Source organism: Rhinolophus ferrumequinum, chromosome 22, assembly GCF_004115265.2.
Source record: "Rhinolophus ferrumequinum isolate MPI-CBG mRhiFer1 chromosome 22, mRhiFer1_v1.p, whole genome shotgun sequence".
In the NCBI taxonomy this organism is placed as follows: Eukaryota; Metazoa; Chordata; class Mammalia; order Chiroptera; family Rhinolophidae; genus Rhinolophus; species Rhinolophus ferrumequinum.
The window spans coordinates 12922755-12943353 of NC_046305.1; the positions used below are offsets into that span (position 1 = coordinate 12922755).

General features: G+C 36.2%; 1 protein-coding gene across 1 annotated transcript in view; it reads right to left on the reverse strand.

Moving 5' to 3' along the window:
• Positions 1 to 20599, reverse strand: part of ACBD6 (acyl-CoA binding domain containing 6) — a 136328-nt gene that overhangs the window by 19293 nt on the left and 96436 nt on the right. The window contains exon 7 of the mRNA XM_033094023.1: positions 2436 to 2466. Within this exon, the coding sequence (XP_032949914.1) occupies positions 2436 to 2466 (31 nt within the window). The remainder of the gene's footprint in view (positions 1 to 2435; positions 2467 to 20599) is intronic.

Below are 20599 nucleotides of genomic sequence, written 5' to 3' on the forward strand. Positions count from 1 at the left end.
GGAGAGGGAGCCCCCTGTTCTTGGCTGCTCCACTCTGGAGGAGTTTCCACCCTGTTATGTTGGGAAGGGAAAAGGAGAGAGACATCTTGTATCTAATACCATAGACTCGTGTCTTCTCTTCAAATTTTCACAGATTTTCATGACTGGATGTTTCTTCATTTGCTATTTGTTGTTAGGACCATTTCCAGAAGCTTTAAATGGCTGTATTTTTAAAATAAGTTTCATTAGTTTCACAGGGGAGCAGGTCAGTGGAGCTTCTCACTCTGTCACGGCAGAAGTCAACCTCTTCCTTCATTATTGTAGCTTTAAAATAACATTTTGATATTTGGACAAGTCCCTCTTTCTTATTTTTCTTCAAAGTGCCTTAGTTATTGTTGGCCATTTTGTTCTTCCATATTAATTTTAGGACAACTTTGTTAAATACCACAAAAAGCCTGCCGGAATTCTTATGAAAATTCTCTGAATTTGTAGTTTAGTTTGGGGAGAATCCATCTTTATGATATTGAGTCTTCTCACTCATTAACACGGAGTATTTCTCCTATTTAGGTCTTTTAAAAAAGTCTTTAAAAAAAGTAATGTGATTTTTTTCTATGAAGGCTTTGCTTATCTTTCGGTAAGGCGAGTGCTAGAATTTTGTTGTTATTGCAAAAAGTATCTTTAATTTTTTTCATTTTCTACCTTTTTATACTAATGTTTGAGAATGTAATTTTAAAAAATTGATCTTGTATTCAGCATCCTTGCTAAACATTGTACTATTAGTTTCAATAATCAGACTGTGGAGTCTCTTGTATTTTTATGTCGCTACTTACATTGTTAGAAAATGATTTTGTTTCTTTTTATCCATCCCTCCTACCTTTTATTTCTTTTGCTTTTCTGTGTAGTTTAGAATTCCAATACAATATTAAAGAGAAATAGTTATGGTAGGCATCCTTTTCTTGTTCCTGATTTTAAAGGAAATGCTTCAAATATTCCATCTTTAATAATAATGTTTGCACTAGGTTTTTGTACATAACTTAATCAGGCATGGAAGTTTCCTTCCATTTCTAATTTATTAAGGAGTTTCATCATAAACAGTAATATCAGGTGACATTTAGAGTACATACCAGGTGTCAGACATTGTTCTAAGCACTTTACATGGATAAACTCATATGCTCATAACATATCTCTGAAGATTTTATGTCTATTTCACCATTAGAAAACAGGTACAGTGAGATTGAATAATCTAAGTTAGTAGTAGAATTAGAATTTGAATCCAGAAGTCTGGCTTAAGAGCCCAAGGTCATAATCACTTTTCCATATTGCTTCTTAGAATGAGTGTTGAATTTCCTCAATGCTGCATTTGATTTGACCGTATGATTTTTCACCTAATTTGTTGATGTGGCAAATTACATTAATAAATTTTAAAAATGTTAAATCAGTTCTGAATTCCTGACATAAATTCAACTTGATTATAATATATCTCTCTATTTAAAATACACTGATGGATTTCATTCGCTAATATTCTCTTCAGAATTTTTGCATGTATGTTCAAAAGTGAGATCGACTCACAATTTTCCTTTTTCTTGTAGGTTTTGGTGCCCAGGTTATACTAGTGAAACCCATAAATGAGTTGGGACATGCACACTTGGTGACATGTCAATCTTCATTATCAGGTTGATAAATACAGTTACCATAACAGCAAGCCCGACAGTTTAGACTCCTAGACAACACAGTGAGGTTCCTGACGTCCAAACAAATGCTAAGCAGTGGACAAATGTGTCCAGGGGCCTCTGGGCCACTTAGTATTCAATGGCGGTCTAGGATTGCCCAAATCAGCAAAACCACCTAATGTATCCCTCCCCAAAACTCTGAAGGTGCTTAGTCCTTACTCCGGTTTAAGTATCAGTGGCTGTCATTTATTCAACCATATTCACACCCAAATAGAATAAAAGTTAAGACTATTTTTACTAGTACTTTACAGTTTACAGAATAGTTCAATATCTTTTTTCTTACTGCAGTTACCCAGTATCTCCTTAAGGGCTATGTTATTTCCATTTTATAGATTATCCTCTATTTTATAGATGATTTAAGTGAAGATCACTTAAGTAGGCTAATCAGTTAGTAAGGGAAATGTGTTAAAAAATCAAATCTACTTTTCTTCACTCCAACTACATCAAGAAACTACTGCTTGGAGGAGAGGTTCTAGCTCCTAACTGACAATGATTAGCGTCTCGGTTGTCACTGACAAGAGTAAGAACGAAATAATACATTTTCAAAGGGGGGCTGAATCTTAATATATCTTCAACTTAGAGGTTACTCATCTATTTTTTAAACAAAAAGTTAACTGAATCTCTGCTAGTGGCCAGGCATTTTTCTAAGCTCTATTTAGGGTTGGACAAAGTTGAGATAAACAAATCAAGTTTCAAATGATTATTAATAATTTAGAAACATCTTACCATAATGTAGAGCTGTTTGACCCTCGTTGTCCTATAAAAGAAACAAATAATACATTTAGAAATCTAAGTTATTGCACAAGTTTGGAAGTCCTTATGTACTCTATGCTCTAGTAAACTTATCTGATACTACAAAGTTCCATAGGTTTACCAAATACAGGAAACAAAGAAGTCAGTTCTTTGAGGCCTCACAGTAACTTCTGGTCAAGCTCTATCTTGGAGAAAAGGAGAATGCTGAATAGAATAGTGGTTACCAGGGGCTGGTGGGAGGGAGGAAGGGAAATTATGAATGGGTACAGAATTTCAGTTTGGGTTTGTGAGAAAGTTCTGCGGATGAATAGTGGTGATGATCACACAACAACGTGAATGCAATTAAGGCCACTGACCTGCATACTTACAAATGGTTAATTTTATGATAGGCATATTTCCCCACAATTTAAAAAAGAGAATAGAAAGAGTAAAAGGTGTGAGCCAAAACTGCAAGTGGCAATGCTCTCCACTTCTTGGAGAAAACCAGTCTGCTTAGGAGAGAAGGAAATATTCACAAGGAAAACAGCAGCGGTGAGAGACGGAGAAAGAACGGGAGTCGGGCTCTCGTCCTTCCAACCATCTCCTTGCCTTTCTCAGTTAGGTGAGCCAACAACAAAATACTCCCTCGACAAATGGGATCTTTTCGTCACCTGTGAACAGAGTCCTCACTAATACAGAATGCAAAACAATTGATGACCTGAGCCTTGGTTATCTTTCTCCCAATTCCTTCTCCTCGTAATTTTGTGACTGCAAGTTCCCAATCAGAACAACTGTCGGGACTGCCACAACTGTATGCTCTTCACGCTGCTGGAAAACTTATCCTCCAACCTTTTAAAGATAGTGTCTTGCTCTTTTTTCATGTTTTAAAATTTGTCTTGGATATATTCGAGCATTTTAAGTATACTTATTTTATAGTCCCTGTATTTCTTCAAGTTCAGGAAGACAAGGCAGGGTGACCTACAAGTGATTTTCGTTGTGCTGTCTGAGATTTGCTTATTATTGGTAGCTTCCTGTGTGCTTCATAATTTTGGACTGTAAATTCATTTTAAGTGGGGTTTTTACCTGTGAAAAATTCTGTGCTGTGTTCCCTGGACTGAGGGTCTTTCCTTCCGGAATGATTTTGCTTTTGTTTGTGTCAGGCACCAGAGAGCTGCATACAGGGGATAAATTTTCCCATGTGCCTAATGAGAGATTTTGTTCTTATCCAGTAATTTGGTATTAAATATAAATTTTATTTTAAAAATGGTATTTCAAGCAAATATATGATAAGGGAGGCACTGAAGAAAACTGGTTGTAAGGAATTAGAAGTAGTGATAAAAAATTATGAGTTAGCAATATAATTTTGAGTAATTTTTAACATTGTGTCTAAGCTTGGAATGTATTGCCTCTCTTTATGAGATCTGTGATTCTATCATAGAATATGATTAAACTAAAATTTGGAAATTTGCAAATATATTTTATGATTATTTTTCTAAGAATTTTTCTAGATACATGAGTTAAGCCTTTAGTTGAAGGTTACAGGCATACTCCTTTCTTAAAAAATAAAAGTAGGTATACTAACTTCATTTAACTGGCATCTTTAGAGAATGCAAAATCTGTCAGCAGGTTTTTCAAATAATTGGAACATTGTACTTTGAACATACATGTAATAAGAAAAAGTTACTATTTATTTGTAAATCTGAATACCATCTTATGTTTACAAACATTTTTCAGTGATTACAATGATTTCTTAGCTATTTCCAATAAAAACTTATCAAACACATTAGGTTGTCAAACTCATCAAACCCATTTTCACGGGTACTTATAAACGGCTCTTTACAATTATAAGCATCACAGGGTTACCCCTCCCGCCATCTACTTCTTGTTTGTCATGTTCCTCAGATCACCATGCCTAATTTGTGGCTTTTGAGTTCAGATGCTGTGAGCCGAAGTGTTCTAGTGTTTAATGTGAAATATTGAGATTTTTGATCTTTCGACTTAGAGCATGTCCACCTAGAAATCAATTAGAGCACGGACGTGGACATAAGAACCAGGACTCCAATCACAGAATTGATTGGCAAATGGGGAATGGAAAGACAGGACAACCAGGTTGTCTTCCAAGAGTACTAGCGAAAAGGAGTGCTTTAAAAAGACATTTTCAGAATTTTCCTCAATTCTAAATTGTTTACATGTCTAAAGAACAGGCATTTGGGTGAAACAAAGACAGGACTATTTTATTATTTTCAATTGTAGTCTTTAGGGATTTAAATGTAAATTATTCTTCTTTCATTTATCTTTTGTATGCCTAGCACATAATAAGCACTCAAGAAATATTTGATCAATGAACTCAATGATTATGATTCATATAAACCCTGTTCAGTTTTTTAAATTGTTAATTATTTTAAATCAACTACTACATTACAATACTCTTATTATGATCATGATACTTTAATAAAACACATCATCTTGTATCTACAAAATCTTTACCTCTGTTATTCCTCTTTGTATGTTACAGAGGAATTTGTATTAAAGCATAAATGTGACGCTGAACATTTTTTTCTTGATAACCTCAAAATAGAATGTAGGAACCCAAACCTTAGACTTTATAAACATTCTGTTTTAAAATATATTACAAAGAATAAATGGAATTGAATGTCAAGAATGAGTAAGTGAAAGCTTTTACTCATCTGGTTTACAACTTATATCAGCTAATTTTTCTAAATTTAAGTTGATTAAATTTTTTGGTTGTTTCATTTCAAATGACCACACCAGAAGAGGGTTGTTTGTCATGGTTATTTATGCTTTCCTTTCTGTTTTAGCTTCAAAGAAATGTTCAAATTTAATAAATATGGAGTTGTTATAAACAGCAGGAAAAACAATTCCAATAAATTAAAATTGGTCATACATTTGAAATCTTTGTAAGGGATTATACATTAGGGTGAAATAAAAATACTCCACTGAATTAAACTAAACAAAATCACATAATAAAGTTAAAATGTAGACAAATTCAACCATGCTTAAGATTCAAACTACAAAAGCATAGAAACATGCAACCCCTATACTATGCCTCCATGTCTTTTCTGTCCAAATAAATAATAAAAATTCATAAGGAACACAAATGAATGACAAAATACTACAGGAAATTTAAAGACCCATACTCTCAAACAGGAAAAGGGAAAATATACCTATGATCCCTCATTACCTTTAAAACGGTAGAGAACCAGGGAAGCATCTCACCTTCTGGCCTGGCCCTGTGTTCTGACTCCTGTAAGACGCTGAACTCTCTGAGATTGGGTTTAATTTAAAACCAGCCACTCTTCTTTATAACTTTCAGTTGAACTAGGAGCCTTCACAATCCTTCACCGTTCTCTCACCCACCTTCCTCTTTTACCTTGTATTATATGAATGTGTCTGTGTTCTCCTGCTCTTTTGAAGGTAAGGACCTTGGCATAGTTTAACTGTATAGACCCCTACTTCCTTTCTCCCTAGTATCTAGCACAAAACTTGGCATAAAATAAAAGTTAAATAAAACTAACTAACTAAATAAATAAACTACTTGCAGGGAAACCAAATATAGCTATACCTCAGTAAGCAGGGGACTTGAATTCTGGCATTCTCAAGTACCTGGAATAGGGACCCAAGTATGGGGAGAAATGCTGATAAGGACCACATTAAACATGTCTGTGACTAGCTGGCTCACTGTCTAGAAGGGCTCTTTTTGCTGGTTTGAGAAAGCAATGAAATGCCAGTTGCTGCCTATGAAATATGAGACGTAACAGGAGGCAGAAAAGACATGGAAAGTGAAAAGTGAAGGAAAGCAGGGAGTAGAGAGCAGAAATGGTAAGAGGGCCAGCAAAGCCTAATGGTAATTAGAAGAAAGAATGGGGGCAGCAACAGTAGCAGCCAGCAGAAATTAGAAGCTGTGACAGCGGTGGCAAGTTGCAGACATTTTAGACCACAGAGAATAGCCAGCCATAAAGAGGGCTGGGCTGCATGCCAACCAGTAGATTTTAGCAATCTCAAGAGAGAAAGAGAAGCTGTAGCCCTATGCTTCACGCCATCTATAAATACCCATGGTATGGTACAACGATTTAGGAAGGAAGCAATGGAGTATAGAATATATTTTAGAAAAAACAATTTTATAAAAAAACATTTAAAAAATAAAAAGCAGAATGTAGTTGTTCAGCTATTTGAAATCAACACTGATTTAGAATGTTTAGGTAGTTAAGTAGTTGAGAATTTATTAGAATAAGGAAAGAAAAAGGAACAAACATTGGCTGAATTCCTATTGTACGCTGGAAGTTTTAGGAACATCATTTCTTTTAATGCTCACAGCAACTCTATCACATACATGTGATTATTCCCATTTTCAAGCTGGGTAAAATGAGGCTCAGGCAGATTATATATAAATTGCCTAAGGCCTCAGGTCCTTTGTCTTCAAAATCCAGGTTTTCTCAACTCTACTATGCTGCTGAAAAGGAGCAAGGGGAATTAATACAAATAAATGCAAGTAAGGAGACATGTGGTTCAGGTCTTTATTTTTGCAGGTTACAGAAGATAGCTAGTCTCACACACAGCATACTGTGTAATTCCTATTAACCATAACCTCCAAACTGATGATCACATTCAGAGAGTGAATAATCACGCTCTTCAGGACCACCCATCACCTTTACTCCTGCTTGGTTGATTGCTGTACTTTTTCAAGTATGCATATATCAAGAACCTGCAGCTTAGTCTATAAATTAAAAAAAAATTAACCTACTAAGCTAACCTAACTAACCTACTAATTAACCTACTAAAAAATTAACCTAACCTACTAAGCTGGTCCAGCATTCAAAGTTAGGTACATAAGATAATATAGCCAAACTGCTTTCTCTTCTGAAGGGTGTTTTGCTTGCTGCATTGCTGTTTTATAATACTATATTGTAAAAACTCAGTATACCTCAATCTACTCTATTCTAAATCCTCTGTATGGTAAATAATCAGACGCCCAGTGGAGAAATCCAAGAAATGATTCTTTCCAGTCACACTCCTTCACCCTTCACTTTCACAAGGAAAATTTTCATAGTCTGTTAGGTCCACAAAATAATTCCCCATCCACAAAGGATGCTATGAAATAGGCACTTTCATTTGTGGTTGGTAGGAGCATAGATTAGTATATTCAGAAAATGTTCATTGCCTCTGGTTTAGCATTTCTAGAATATATTTTAAAAAATACTTCAAATATTTTAAAAGGTTTATGAAAAAAAGTTCATCCCAATATTATCTAGATTAGGAAGAAATTGGAAACAATTTAATGTCCAACAATATACCGTGTTTCCCAGAAAATAAGACCTAGACAGACCATCAGCTCTAATGCATCTTTTGGAGCAAAAATTAATATAAGACCCGGTATTATATTATATTATATTATATTATATTATATTATATTATATTATATTATATTATACCTGGTTCTTACATCAAAATAAGACCCGGTCTTATATAAGACCAGGTCTTGAATTAAAATAGGTCTTATTTTCAGGGAAACACTGTAGGAAAAGTTAGTATGTCTGTTAAGTAGATTCTTATGCAGCAATTTAAAAATCATGGTCATAAACTATAACTTAGAAAATCACAATATTATTAGTCTAATAAGGAAGAATCAAAATGTTTTTAAAAGATCTCAACTATGTGAAACAAGCAAAGAAACAAAAAAAGTATATTGAAAACAATTTTAAAAACCTACTACAAATGTAGATTAATCACTCTAAAAAAAATCCATTATATTACTCCTTCTTACACACACACACACACACACACACACGCACGCACGCACGCACACACACATCTGAGCATCATAGCTTCCATGGTCTGGTTTTACTGTCTTCCATTATTCTTCATTACAAACACATCTTAGATTGAGCTATTCCTGACACCTATCCCTATCCCCACCTCAGTGGCCATCAATTATCACCTAGCCTTACAGTCCACGACAGGCCATGGTTCCCTTTTCAAGATGTCTCTTGACTTGTGTGACTCATGCTAATCGCCCCCTCCCCGCCTCCGCCATCACCTCTCCCAAAGTACTTTCAGAGTACCTCTCCTTATGGCACTTGATTATATTCTGGCTCCCAACTGTTCTGGTTATTTAATGAGTGCTTCTGGTCTCAACAGTAAGCAACCTGAGGGCAGGGATCATGGCTGATACTTCTTTTGTGTCCCCTGGTATCTTGCAGCATCCAGGTCATGGAATAATAAGTACTTAATAAAAATAACTGAGTTGAATTTAACAATCTCAGGGCTGTTGGAGTTCTTACATTTGTATTGTTGATTTTATTCCTATGGTAGTCTGTGTGCTAAATGTCTAGTAATTACTCTCTTAACCATGATAAGTAATTCCAAGAAATGTAACATGGATGAGTTGTAGGTGTCTTTTCCCATATAAAACTGAAAATAATAGTTTTGCTCTCAATCTAGACATCTTTGTATCATTCTATGGCTTACATTATTTGTTGGGCATTCATTTAATCCGAGCGTTTTGTCAGTTTTCTACTATATATTAGTATTTCCTGAAAATGCAATGAGACATCACTTCACACCCATTAAGATGGCTACTGTCAAACACACAGAAAATAATCAGTGCTGGCGAGGATGTAGACAAATTGGAACCCTTGTACATTGCTGGTGGAAATGTAAAATGGTGTAGCTGCTGTAGAAAACAGTATGACAGTTTCTCAAAAAATTAAACAGAATTACTACATGATCCAGCGATTCTACTTCTGGGTATCTACCCAAAAGAAATGAAAGCAGGCACTCAAACAGATATTTGTACCCCAATGTTTGTAGCAGCATTATTCACAATAGCCCAAAGGCAGAAACAACTGAAATGTCCATCAACAAATGACTTGAATACCCAAAACGTGGTATGCACGAACAATGAAATAGTCTTTAGCCTTAAAAAGGTACGAAATTCTGACATGCTACATCACTTATTAACTTTGAAGACATGCTAAATGACATAAGCCAGGGATAAAGGACAAATATGGTATGATTCCACTTATATGAGGTACCTAGAGTAGTCAAATTCATAGAGACGGAAAGTGGGGTGGTGGTTTGCCATGGGCTAGGACGAGGGGAGAATGGGGAGTTAATGTTTTATGGGTACAGAATTTCCTAGAGAAAATGAAACAGTTCTGGAGATGGAAGGTGGTGATGACGGCACAACAGTGTGAATGTACTTAATGCTACTAAACTTTTCACTTAAAAATGATTAAAATGGTTAATTTTATGTTATGTATAGTTAACTGCGATACAATTATTTTTTTTCTGATAATGGACATTAAAAAAAACATCCCAAAGTCCAAAAATTTCTACGATGTGTTAAATTTCAGGGCTCACCTTACTTTTTATTATTTTCCCTCTGTCTCCTTTCTGCTTTTTCACTTTTTATTTTGAAGAGCCATTGTTTATGAATTAAAAAATGTTCACATCTGCCTTAGTTTTGAAGTGTGCACACTAATACAAATACAAGTGGAATGACACCTCAGTGGCTCTGAGTCTTTTGCTAGACAGGGAGATGCTCCAAGATCTTGAGAATAAGCTGTACTTTAACTTTCAGTAATGACTTCAGGTTTATTTTTGTATGTATTGTGAAGTTATTCTACAACCCACTAGATTTATTGGAGGCACTTTTGTGGCTTTAAAGTGATCTGTGCCATTAGTCTAACAGCACTAGCAGCGAAGTCTTGGTAAAAATGGCTCTAATTTTTTTTTACTCTATTCAATAAACCATCATATATTTGTGAGTGTGTGTGTGTATGTGTTACTGTTTATTCACATTCACAATCAACACAAGGGATTAATAAAAAAAATTTAGAAACAAAAACTTACATTTTTTAATACCTTTTATCTCTGCCAGGAATTATGCTAGGCAACCTCACATACATAATTTAATCCTCACAGAAACCATTTGAAGCAGGTATTATTATCCTAATTTTATAAAAGTGGAAATGAGACTCAAAGAGGTTATGGCATTTGCCTAAGTTGCAGAACTAGTAAGCAGTACAGTCCTCACGTGAACCTGAATCTTTCTGACCCCAAACCCCCTGTGAAAATGTCCAATAGTCAGAAAATGCAGGTCTGGAGTTTAGAGAGAAGTCTGAACTAGAGATAAAGATTTGAAAAACATTAGGCCAGAGGGAGTAATTGAAACCGTGGGTGTTAATGGGTCATCTAGAGAAAGTACACAGTGAGAGGTGGGGTGAAGCTGGAATCTGTTGTTTGAAAAGAGCAGACAGAAGAAAATAAGCCTGGTAAGGAATGATCCAAAAAAGTGCGGAAAAAACCAAGGCTGAGGGAAGAGTGTCAAGGAAAGAGTGGCCAGTAGTGTAAAAAGGTCAAGTAGGTAAGCCAAGGTTCACCTCCTCCGAGAAGCCCGAGGCACAAACAAATGGCTTTCTCTGCTGTGGCAGCCAAATCACTTCAAGTGCATTTCCATTAGAGCAGTCACCCCATGATGTCACCAGGATGCCGTCTACCATTCCTGGTTAAGGAGAAGTTACACCATGAAGAGGGCTCAGTCCTACTTGAGCTAACAATCTATTGGGTCTAGGTCAGAGCTTCCCTACATCAACTGTGCATAGTGCTCACTTCCTGAATGGGCCCAAGGCCCTTAGAGCTGCATGGTAACAGGACAGAAGCAAGAGTCCCTGCCGTGCGACTGGAAGCAAAGACTGGCTGACAGTCCAAATTCCTGGACGTGAAGCACTGCTTTAGTTAACTTCTTCACCTTCCCGGATATCACTCCCCTGACAGAACCTCTTCTGCTTAGCTGGATGCCTGGTTCTAGCTCTCATGGCCAAGCTTGCCCCGTTTGACCTGTAGCTTTGAATGCTCTATAGAAGTGTTAAATATTCGAAGGTTAATATTGGATGCTGAACGGTTGGGAAGGGGAGAAGATTCTGGTCCCTGTGACAATAATTACATCCATGGGTCTTACTGATTCTACCAGAATGACACTGCCCTTTTTTCTCACACATACATGTACACTACTATGTAATATATATTTGGTAATAAAACCCAGATCTATTGAGCCCTAATGATTTTTTTATAAACATAATACTGTGCATATTTCCATTTTAAATTATTAATATTTCACTGTACAGAAGCTATTGTGTTTCTAGACCTAGCAGGCCAAAGTTTTTTCCTTAGAGAACTTGGACTGATCCCCACCCACCATACACACACCTTTCCTTTCTTCTTTTCGACTAAACATTAAGGTAAAAGTTGCTTTCAACTTCATTGTATTAAGAGGCCACGTACACAGTACTTTTCTGAAAATGCGAATATTCTCCATGTTAGGGGAATCCTACTGATGAAGCAGAGACTTCCATCAAGGGAGCACAGCATTGAAAATTGTGAAAAAATTGTTCTGGGAAGTACAGGTTTGCCTCATTTCATGCAAAAGATTTATTCCTGAAAAGTTAGGTGCGTATCAAGTCACACTCTGAGCCTGATGGGGAATTATAGCACTCACTGATCAATTCTTTTAAGCAGTATCTTTTTTACACTTGATCTTAGCCAAAAGGCCGAGACGCAGTATCGTTTCATAGGTGACTAAGTATCCTCAACTTCATGGGTTTGGTAAGGCAAAATGGCGCAGTACCAAATTGCTCAAACTTTATTCATGCTCCCTTCAGATAAACATAAAAATCTCATTCCCTTTAAAGATGACATGAAAAATTTCACACATACACAAAAATAGAAAATATGAACTTCCATATATACCCATCTCCCAGATTCAACAACTATAATGATCTTTGTTTGCTTCATTTATTCCTTTTTTTCTTACTGAAATAATTTAAAGCAAGTCCCAGATACTATGTCATTCCCTCTACGTCTCTGTATGAAACTCTAAAAGACACAGGAATTTACTTACATAACCACAGCACCAAATATTCCTGATTGTGTTTTAAAAATTTCTTTTTAATAGTTGATTTGTAGGTCTGAGGATCCAAATAAGATTTACATTTGATTGTTACATTTGATTGTTAGACCTCCCAGGTAATTTTCCATCCAGAGCCGACCCTCTCACTTCCGTTTTTTCAAATGCCACTGACTTGTTAGAAATAGAGTCAGTTGTTCATTTTTGCCATTTACTTTCTTTTGATGTCATTTCATCATTATCACATGCGTTTTAAATTAAGTTTTATTAGAATTGGCTTCAACTTCTTTTGGTAAGAATACTCCCTAAACAGTACACTCTGTGCTTCTACCTGAGAGGGGCCGTGAGCAGACGGTATGTGAGAAGGATGTGTGTGAGAGAGGGTACGGGCAAAGAAGAAACACGAGCAAAGGTACAGACAGAAGCAGGTAAGTATGTGAGATGGTCAAGCGAAGAAACAACACTAGGAGAGAGGATTTCAGCACTGTTCGCTGCACGGCATACGCAGGTGCCTTCCCTTTGGCTCTGCTGAATCAGCATTTCCAGGGCCAGAGGCTCAGCTGTCTCTATTTTCACAAGGCTCCTAAGGAAATGCTGATGGTTTGCCAGGCCTGCAAGCCACTGGCCTGGGGAACACCGTGCATGTGAGCAGTCTGCTGTCGGTATGTCCAGCTCACCCTTGCGTCAGGGGTGCGGCACGACTTAGGGCAGCTTCTCTCCCCTGAAGCTTCCGTTTAACTCTTGCCTCTCAAGTCAAGTCTGACTTGATCACTCTGTTCATAGTAACCAATCGACTTCATTTCTTAGCCCTTGTCTAAAATTGTCCATCTTAGTTGTTAACTTACTTGTTTCGGGGATGCTTTCCTACTAGAATGTATGCTCCCAAAGAGTGTGGACCTTGCCTGTCTTGTTCATTGTGGTAATTCCAGTGCTTAGAAGAGGCCTGGGTATGTAAAAGATGCACACTAAATATTTCCAGGATGAAGGGATAAATTTGGCAGATTTAGGAAATTCTTTTTCGAACACTCTTATGTAATGTAGATAGAAAGCAAAAAAAAAAAATACTCTTTAAGCTTGTCTTCACTAAGATTGGACTAATAAGTACCTTCTTTGAGAATTGCTCTTGGCCATTTTGGATATTTTGCTTTATGATAGCTCATGTCACCTTACTGTTTAAAAGGAAAAATTTGGGACAGCATTGCATAGAAGAGATCTGCAACTCTGAACATCTATCTAATCAGTTCAATAATAATTTCCAAATGTACTTAATGGACTATTAACTCAGTAATTAGAAATCAAATTTTGCTACGCTGCAAAAGATGTCAAAATTATGTATGCTCAGACTGAGATATTTTAAAATTAAAATTTTATTTAATTAGCATTCCTCAGAGAAAGATGTTTTAAAATTAAAATTTTATTTAATTAGTGTTCCCATAATCTATATTAAAATTTATTTGTACACTGCTGACTTATAAAAACATAGGCAGGGCAGAGTAAATTTACAGAAAGAGCTCATGGTGGTTAACAAAATTCAATGACATAAAAAAGTTAGCCAAAAAAAAAAAAAAAAAGTCCCCGCAGAAAAAATGATTTAGGGTTTAAGGAATAGGAAAAAAATATGAATAAAGTGAAAAAACTTTTATATAAGTTGTTTTGTGGGGTGTTTGAAAACATTCCTCCCTTTCATCCACACTTTTGTGAGTTAAAGTGAGTGGATTTCTATCGCATTCCTGTTGTCACTATTGCCAAATGCTTTCGTATGGATGAGGCAGATACCTGGTCGTTTAAGGAGCGGGATAAATGGGCCACGACAGCTTTCCCCATCCCCAATTCACCAGGGAACGTTTGAGAATGCCACCTGACACGAGGACAGCACTGTGCTCTTACACAATCTGCAGTTTGATCCGATTGTTCCCCAGCGGGAGAGGCAGGCCACAGCTCACTCAAGAGTCAATGATTGGATTAACAGTCTAATTCCCAACAGATGAATAGAATACTGATGTCTTGTCAGCCCAGATCACAAAAGGAAAACACAATCTGCTTCTACAGCTCAGAGATTTAACCCTCTATTTGCTCTGAAGCTGCAATTCCAGATTTTACTACTGTAATGTCTTCAGAACTATTTGCCTATAAATGTTATCAAATGATGGTCCGCCCACTTCCATCCTTTTTTAGGGTAATTTTTAAAAATGTTTAAAAACAGGCAAAGACTTTTACTTCAGTTTTACTCTCCACATTAGTCCTGCTGTGTAAATTCTTTCCCCGGTTTCTTAAAGAAATATTTAATAAACTGCTTTCTTTGGGGACTCAATAAAATAGGACATAGCCTATGGAAAGAAAGGTAACAAAATCCATACGTTCAAAGATAAAACTGTTTTTGAGCTATTTTTCTGACATAAGCGACTGATTTTATTAAGGGGAATGAATGATTGTATTAAGGGGAATAGAGTCTCAATAAATGTTCGCTTTAGTTCATTCCCCTATTCCACCTCTTCCTCCCAGCCCTTTTGTAATTTAATAATTTTTGTGTATGGCTGTACAACTAAGAATCAAATACAAAGGTCTTATTTCTGATGCTGGTTTCAAAATACGAACAAAAGACTTCATCAAGTCACTTATGCATTAGAATTCTATAATAAAGATATATGCAACATTCTTCTATGAGTAGAAAAACAAAGATGCAGCATTCCAAGCAACTTTCGCGATACTTTATTTTCTATACCCTTCTGCCTATAACCTGTCAATGTAACAAGACAGACTGATTTTAGCTGGTTGTGAGTACAAACAATGATGGTACTGGCTAATCTGTTTACTGCAATAAGTAATTTACATGTGTTCTTTTATTTAATCCACCCAATAATCTTATGAAGCAGGTATTAAATTATCTCATTTCACAAATAAAGAAACCGAAGCTAAGTTGGGGTAAGTAACTTTGTTTGAGCTCCATGATTTGTAAGTGGCAGAGCCAGAACTTTAAGTCTCTGGCTCCAAAGCTTATGTTCTTAAACACTACTGGGATTTTGTGGGATTCTTGTATATCTTCATATTTATAAGGAGATTTTTCAGTATTCTGGGGTGTTAAAATTAAGATTCATCCCTCTCCTAGAATCTGCTATTATTCTTTTGGGAAAACATCTCTATATGCACAAATGCTCTCCATTGGCTTTTCTTGTTCTTTAGGACATTTTTTTTCAAGGATTTCATGATAGATAGCCCCCTAAAATGAGCCATGTCAAAAACAGAAATCTTTTTGTCCATGGCTTGGGAGTCATATTCAACTTCTATCCCTTTTCTTTATCTCTTATCTTTCATCAAGGGTGGATGATTAAATTTTCCTTTTGTACTGGATCTCTAATTCCTTCTTTTTCCACAGTAATGGACCTGATCCAGCTCCTAACCTCCCAATCCACTAATTCCTACAAGAGTCTCCTTAATAATTAATTTGGTCTCCTGTCCCTTTTGCAAGCACTGTCCTAAGCATGCCGTTCTTCATGTAAAACTTTGAAGCATATTCTAATTGTCTTCAATTCAGATAAGAATTTCTAACTCAGAATTTCCCTAGCTTTGAATAGAATTTGGCATATTGTTATGGTTTTAAAAATTAACATTCTACATATAGAAAGTTTAGATCAGTTCAAATATGGGAACGTATTATATAAAGAATATAATTTGTTTATATTATTAGGTTATATATAATAATGAATATATTATTGTTTATATTATAATATTAAATTAGATTGGAATCTAATTCTTTATGATAATATATACTTCCATAATAGCCAATACATTAAAGGACATTTTTGAAAAATAACAATTATAGGGAAGAGAACATTTTCTGGAAAGTGACATCAATTCAAAAACCAGTCACAAAATATGGATGGTGTGAAAGATCTTTATCCTACCTCGCCTCCCACAGATCTTTCTTAATTCAGACATACTTTCCTTTCTTTTAAGAAAATAAAAACTTACACTTGTATATCATTTTACAGAACACTTTGATATATACCAAATTATTTGAAACTAACATGCTGAAGTAAGCAGGCAGTAGCTCCATTTTATAAATAAATTGAAATTCGGCACGGTTAAACGACTTGCCCAAAGTGATACAGTAAGCCAGACAACAGAATAGGACCTAAACTTATGTCTCTACACAAAGGAAGCAAAGAAATGGCAGCTTTACAATTTCAATGGCTAATTCCCACTTTTAGAGCATAAGCAACAGCTATAGTTGAATTTGGATAATACAATGTTAGCTACTAACATTTTGGCAAACCAAGATTCTTCCTCCATCCCCAAATATGCTGTCAATGTTCACGCCGTTAAGCATGAAGAAATCCAACTAAGAGGAGAAAGGACAGTCTCAGTAACTAATAATGGTAACTTGATACTAAAATAAAACAATTTAAAACATGTGTTTAGAAGATACAGATAGCATGAACAGATTCTGCATCAAGACGGGTTCTATCAGAGGTTCCCTAGAAACTGGAAGACCTTTAAGAGGATGTTCCCCAAAGAGCTCCTTCCCTCAGTATCTGAAAGAAGGGCAGTAGAGGGCATGAAGAAACAGAACTGCCTCCTTGCATGTTGAAGACCCAGAAGCACCTCTGTGCTGGCTGATACGTGATGCTCTAATGACAGAGGACAGCTCATAAGCTCTTGTGATGTTTTCTGAGGTTTCTTCAGACGGTGTGAACTCTTAAATTCAGAAGAAATTTTATTGTCCTCAATAACACAAATTGGGAAGGTAGAAATCTTTGTTCTGGGTGCCCTGGTCAGGCAGAACATTAGCTGACAATGCTGGAAACCGTGGTAGGAGGGTCTACTAACCCATCTTTAAAAGATAATATTGTTTTTAATAATACCCAAAGGTTTTCACATTCTGTATGTCTACAAGTTTAGATTCCTCTCACATAATACAAAAACAGCATTTTTGCAGATATTCTAAAATAAGTCACACTAACTTTAGTTATCCTTTCAAAAAACAGTAATGATAACAGTATCAAGCAGAAACTGAAAACCAAAACCAACCAACCAAACAAACACAAAACACCCAAACAATTTTATTAACAAGGAAAATCAAATCAACGGTGTGTCCTTTGTGGTGACAGAGATAAACTTGTCTGATTGTGGAAGGCAGGTTAAAGAGTAGGGCTTGGACAGTTGTGACCTGAAATAAGCAGACTGCCGGCTTTATAAATACATACAGAAATAATTAAAATATAAGGGGTTTAGAGGGATTAGTCTCCTTTAAATAATCTCGGCCATAAAGCCTGTAAAGACCCTGCTGGCAGCAGGCCCATGTGACACCAGCTGTCGGGTATCAGAGTCGCAGAGAGAGGAGTAACTGCCACCACTTCTGCACTGACTTCCTCTGTGCACTCACCTCTGGACTCATCTTCAGTACTCACTGCACCACAGGTCAAGGTTAGCAGAGTACCACCTGGTACAAGGTGGAGCGTTACCATTTGACTTGATTACCTACCCTTAGCTGAGGGAAAAAACCCAAAGCAAAACAAGCAAGTTCGTGCTGGAAGGGGATCCCCAACTGCAGGGCTCAGAGGGCACTAGGGAAAAGCAGGAGGGCTCCGGAAAAGTGCCGACTGCCTGGTTCCATTCATGTACCTTATGGCAACGTCAAAGTCACCTTTAATTATTTTCAAACTGAGTTTTCAGGAACGCAGATAGCACCCTTACTCCCAAAGGAAGCACAAAGCAACTGATAACTCTTTAAAAAAACAGTAACATTTATTTTGCTTCACAGCTAGCCACAAATTCAACAAATATTTTTAAAAGGTGACCGAGCCAATGAATAAAACAAGAATGTTTATAATAAACAGTATTCTTTCAGTCAGATACAGTTTTTGGGGGGATCCCCTCTGTATCTCTATTACATGGTATTTCCATGACTTTAAAAGGCAAACATTTAAAAAACAGACAATAAATTTGAGGGCAACATGAAATCAATGTATGCAGAAGTCATTTTTAAGTGATGTGCGAATGTAAAATACACATATTATTTTATGAAAAGGATTTGTGCAGATGGAATGTACTTGGAATGGTAGAAGAAAACAGAAGTTGAAACAGAACGTTCCGACTCACTAGAGCATTCAGACACTACCCTGTAAGAACATACACTCTCTATGTACTTATCACACGTATTCTTTCACCAGAAGAAAATGAGACTGGGTACTGGACCACCTTCTTTAAATAGAGTCTATCTGGGGTTCCTAAGCCTCTTTTATTCTGATTTTGCTTCTGTGATTTTTGGATGTCAACAAACCTCTTCCTGTGATAATTTCTTCTTGTCAAAAAATGATTTTTTTGGTCTTCATTTTACTACACAGGTGCATTTTAAGGACAAGTGAATAAATAGTGTGTGTCTAACTCTCTATAGAGTAAAAGTGGGCTAATACATCAGTTCTAAGTATTTCAAAGGAAATACTTCTGATATACAGTGCAATATTCTGCATAACACAATTACCATATTTCTTACACACAGAAAAATCAAATTTCAAAGAATTAGAATATCAAATATAACTTCCTTTTTTTAATGAGTAAAAAGGTACTTTGGGTTTTTACATGGTTAAAGGGCAAAAGATCTTGTTAAAAGACAATTTTAAATATCAGGCTACCATAAATGACAGTTTCATTCTACTATTACACAATGGCTCTTAGGAAATTTAGGACGCATTTCTATTCTTTTAAATAACACGCCGGCACACATAATTTCTTTAAAAATGAAAGCTCTGTCTTCATGTTTTTTTCTTCCCTTCAGAATGGGTTTTAAAGACTGCCAATGAGGAGGCCAAATGTCAAATACAGGCCCATCCATTCTACTGTATTGATAGCCATCAACCTTTTTTTCACACATGAGAGTGCTCCCAAATGTTAATAACTTTCAAACTAAATGATTTGATTCAAACTTTGAACCACTGATCCAGAGGTGACTATCTCTTTTCAAAGATCCCCTAGGCCAGTGGTTCTCCGGTATGGGCCATATGCCAACAGTATCATTTTCACCTGAAAATTTGTTACAAATGCAAATTACTAGGCTCTACCCCAGAGGAACCGAACCAGAGACTCTGGGGGTGGGACCAGCAATTTGTTTTTAACAAGCCCTAGGTGATTCTAACACTAGCCAACATTTGAGGACCACTGCCTGTGCGAGTATATTCTCTGTAAATGAGCACCATCTTTTGGACAAAGAGAAGGAGATATCAATTGCAGTGGAATAATGAAATGTAGTAAAAGGTTTCCTAAAATATTAAATGATTTACCTTTTCTTTAATTTTTAAATTTAAACATATTTGACAGGATTTCTTTTCATCTTCCAGTGAACGGCTGCCTATCAGAGAGACCATTATAGTCTGGTGCACTGTTGTTACAGTTCGGTAACATAAACTGACATTTATTGGAGCTTCACATAAGATTTTTCCATCAACGGATGTGTTGGAAGAGCAATAACCAACTATGCTATGTTGGGCAAATACCTACACATCAGGACACTTTTCAAAGCCATCAGGCAAAGGGGGTCAGTCGAATTTTTTTTTTACTGCACAGGCTAATGCTTTAAGAGTGTCTTGATGGAATCAAGGAAATTGGATTGTTCCCCCATTTGCTGGGCTAAAACAAGCCTTTTTTATTTATCCCATTAGAGGAACACAAGAGAAACCTTTTAAATGTCACTAAAAATTTCCCTGCATTGCAAAACCCAGTCAAAGGGGGTTTAATTTTCTCGAGATCTCTTAAGTAATGCAGTATGTCAAGGTTTAATAAATTGTAGGTGGGGATAGTTTTCATTACAGGCAACTTTTTTTTTAAACAGGTGCTTAGATATGCTTAGGCTTCTATTGAGAGAGGTCGGGGCACCACCTCAAACAGCATCCAACTTCAGTCCAAATAAACAAATGAACCATAATGGAATCTGTAAAATATTTGAAATAAAATTTAAGGACACTTTTCGAAAGGAAAATATTTTAAAATGTACTTAAGGTGATGGTTAACCTTTTTAGAAGAGGTATTTGTGTATTGGGCATCTTGAAAATTTTCTTAAAAGAATTTGGCCTTGAAAGAAGTCTAGCACAAAAGTTAGGCATCCAACAGTCTTTCAACAGAAAGAGGTACAGCACAGCCAAGACAGGCACTAACGTATTCCCAGTCTGAAATGGGGGGAAACTCTGCATTTCACAACTTTCAAAATACTACAGAAACATCAATTAATGAAAACAAAAGT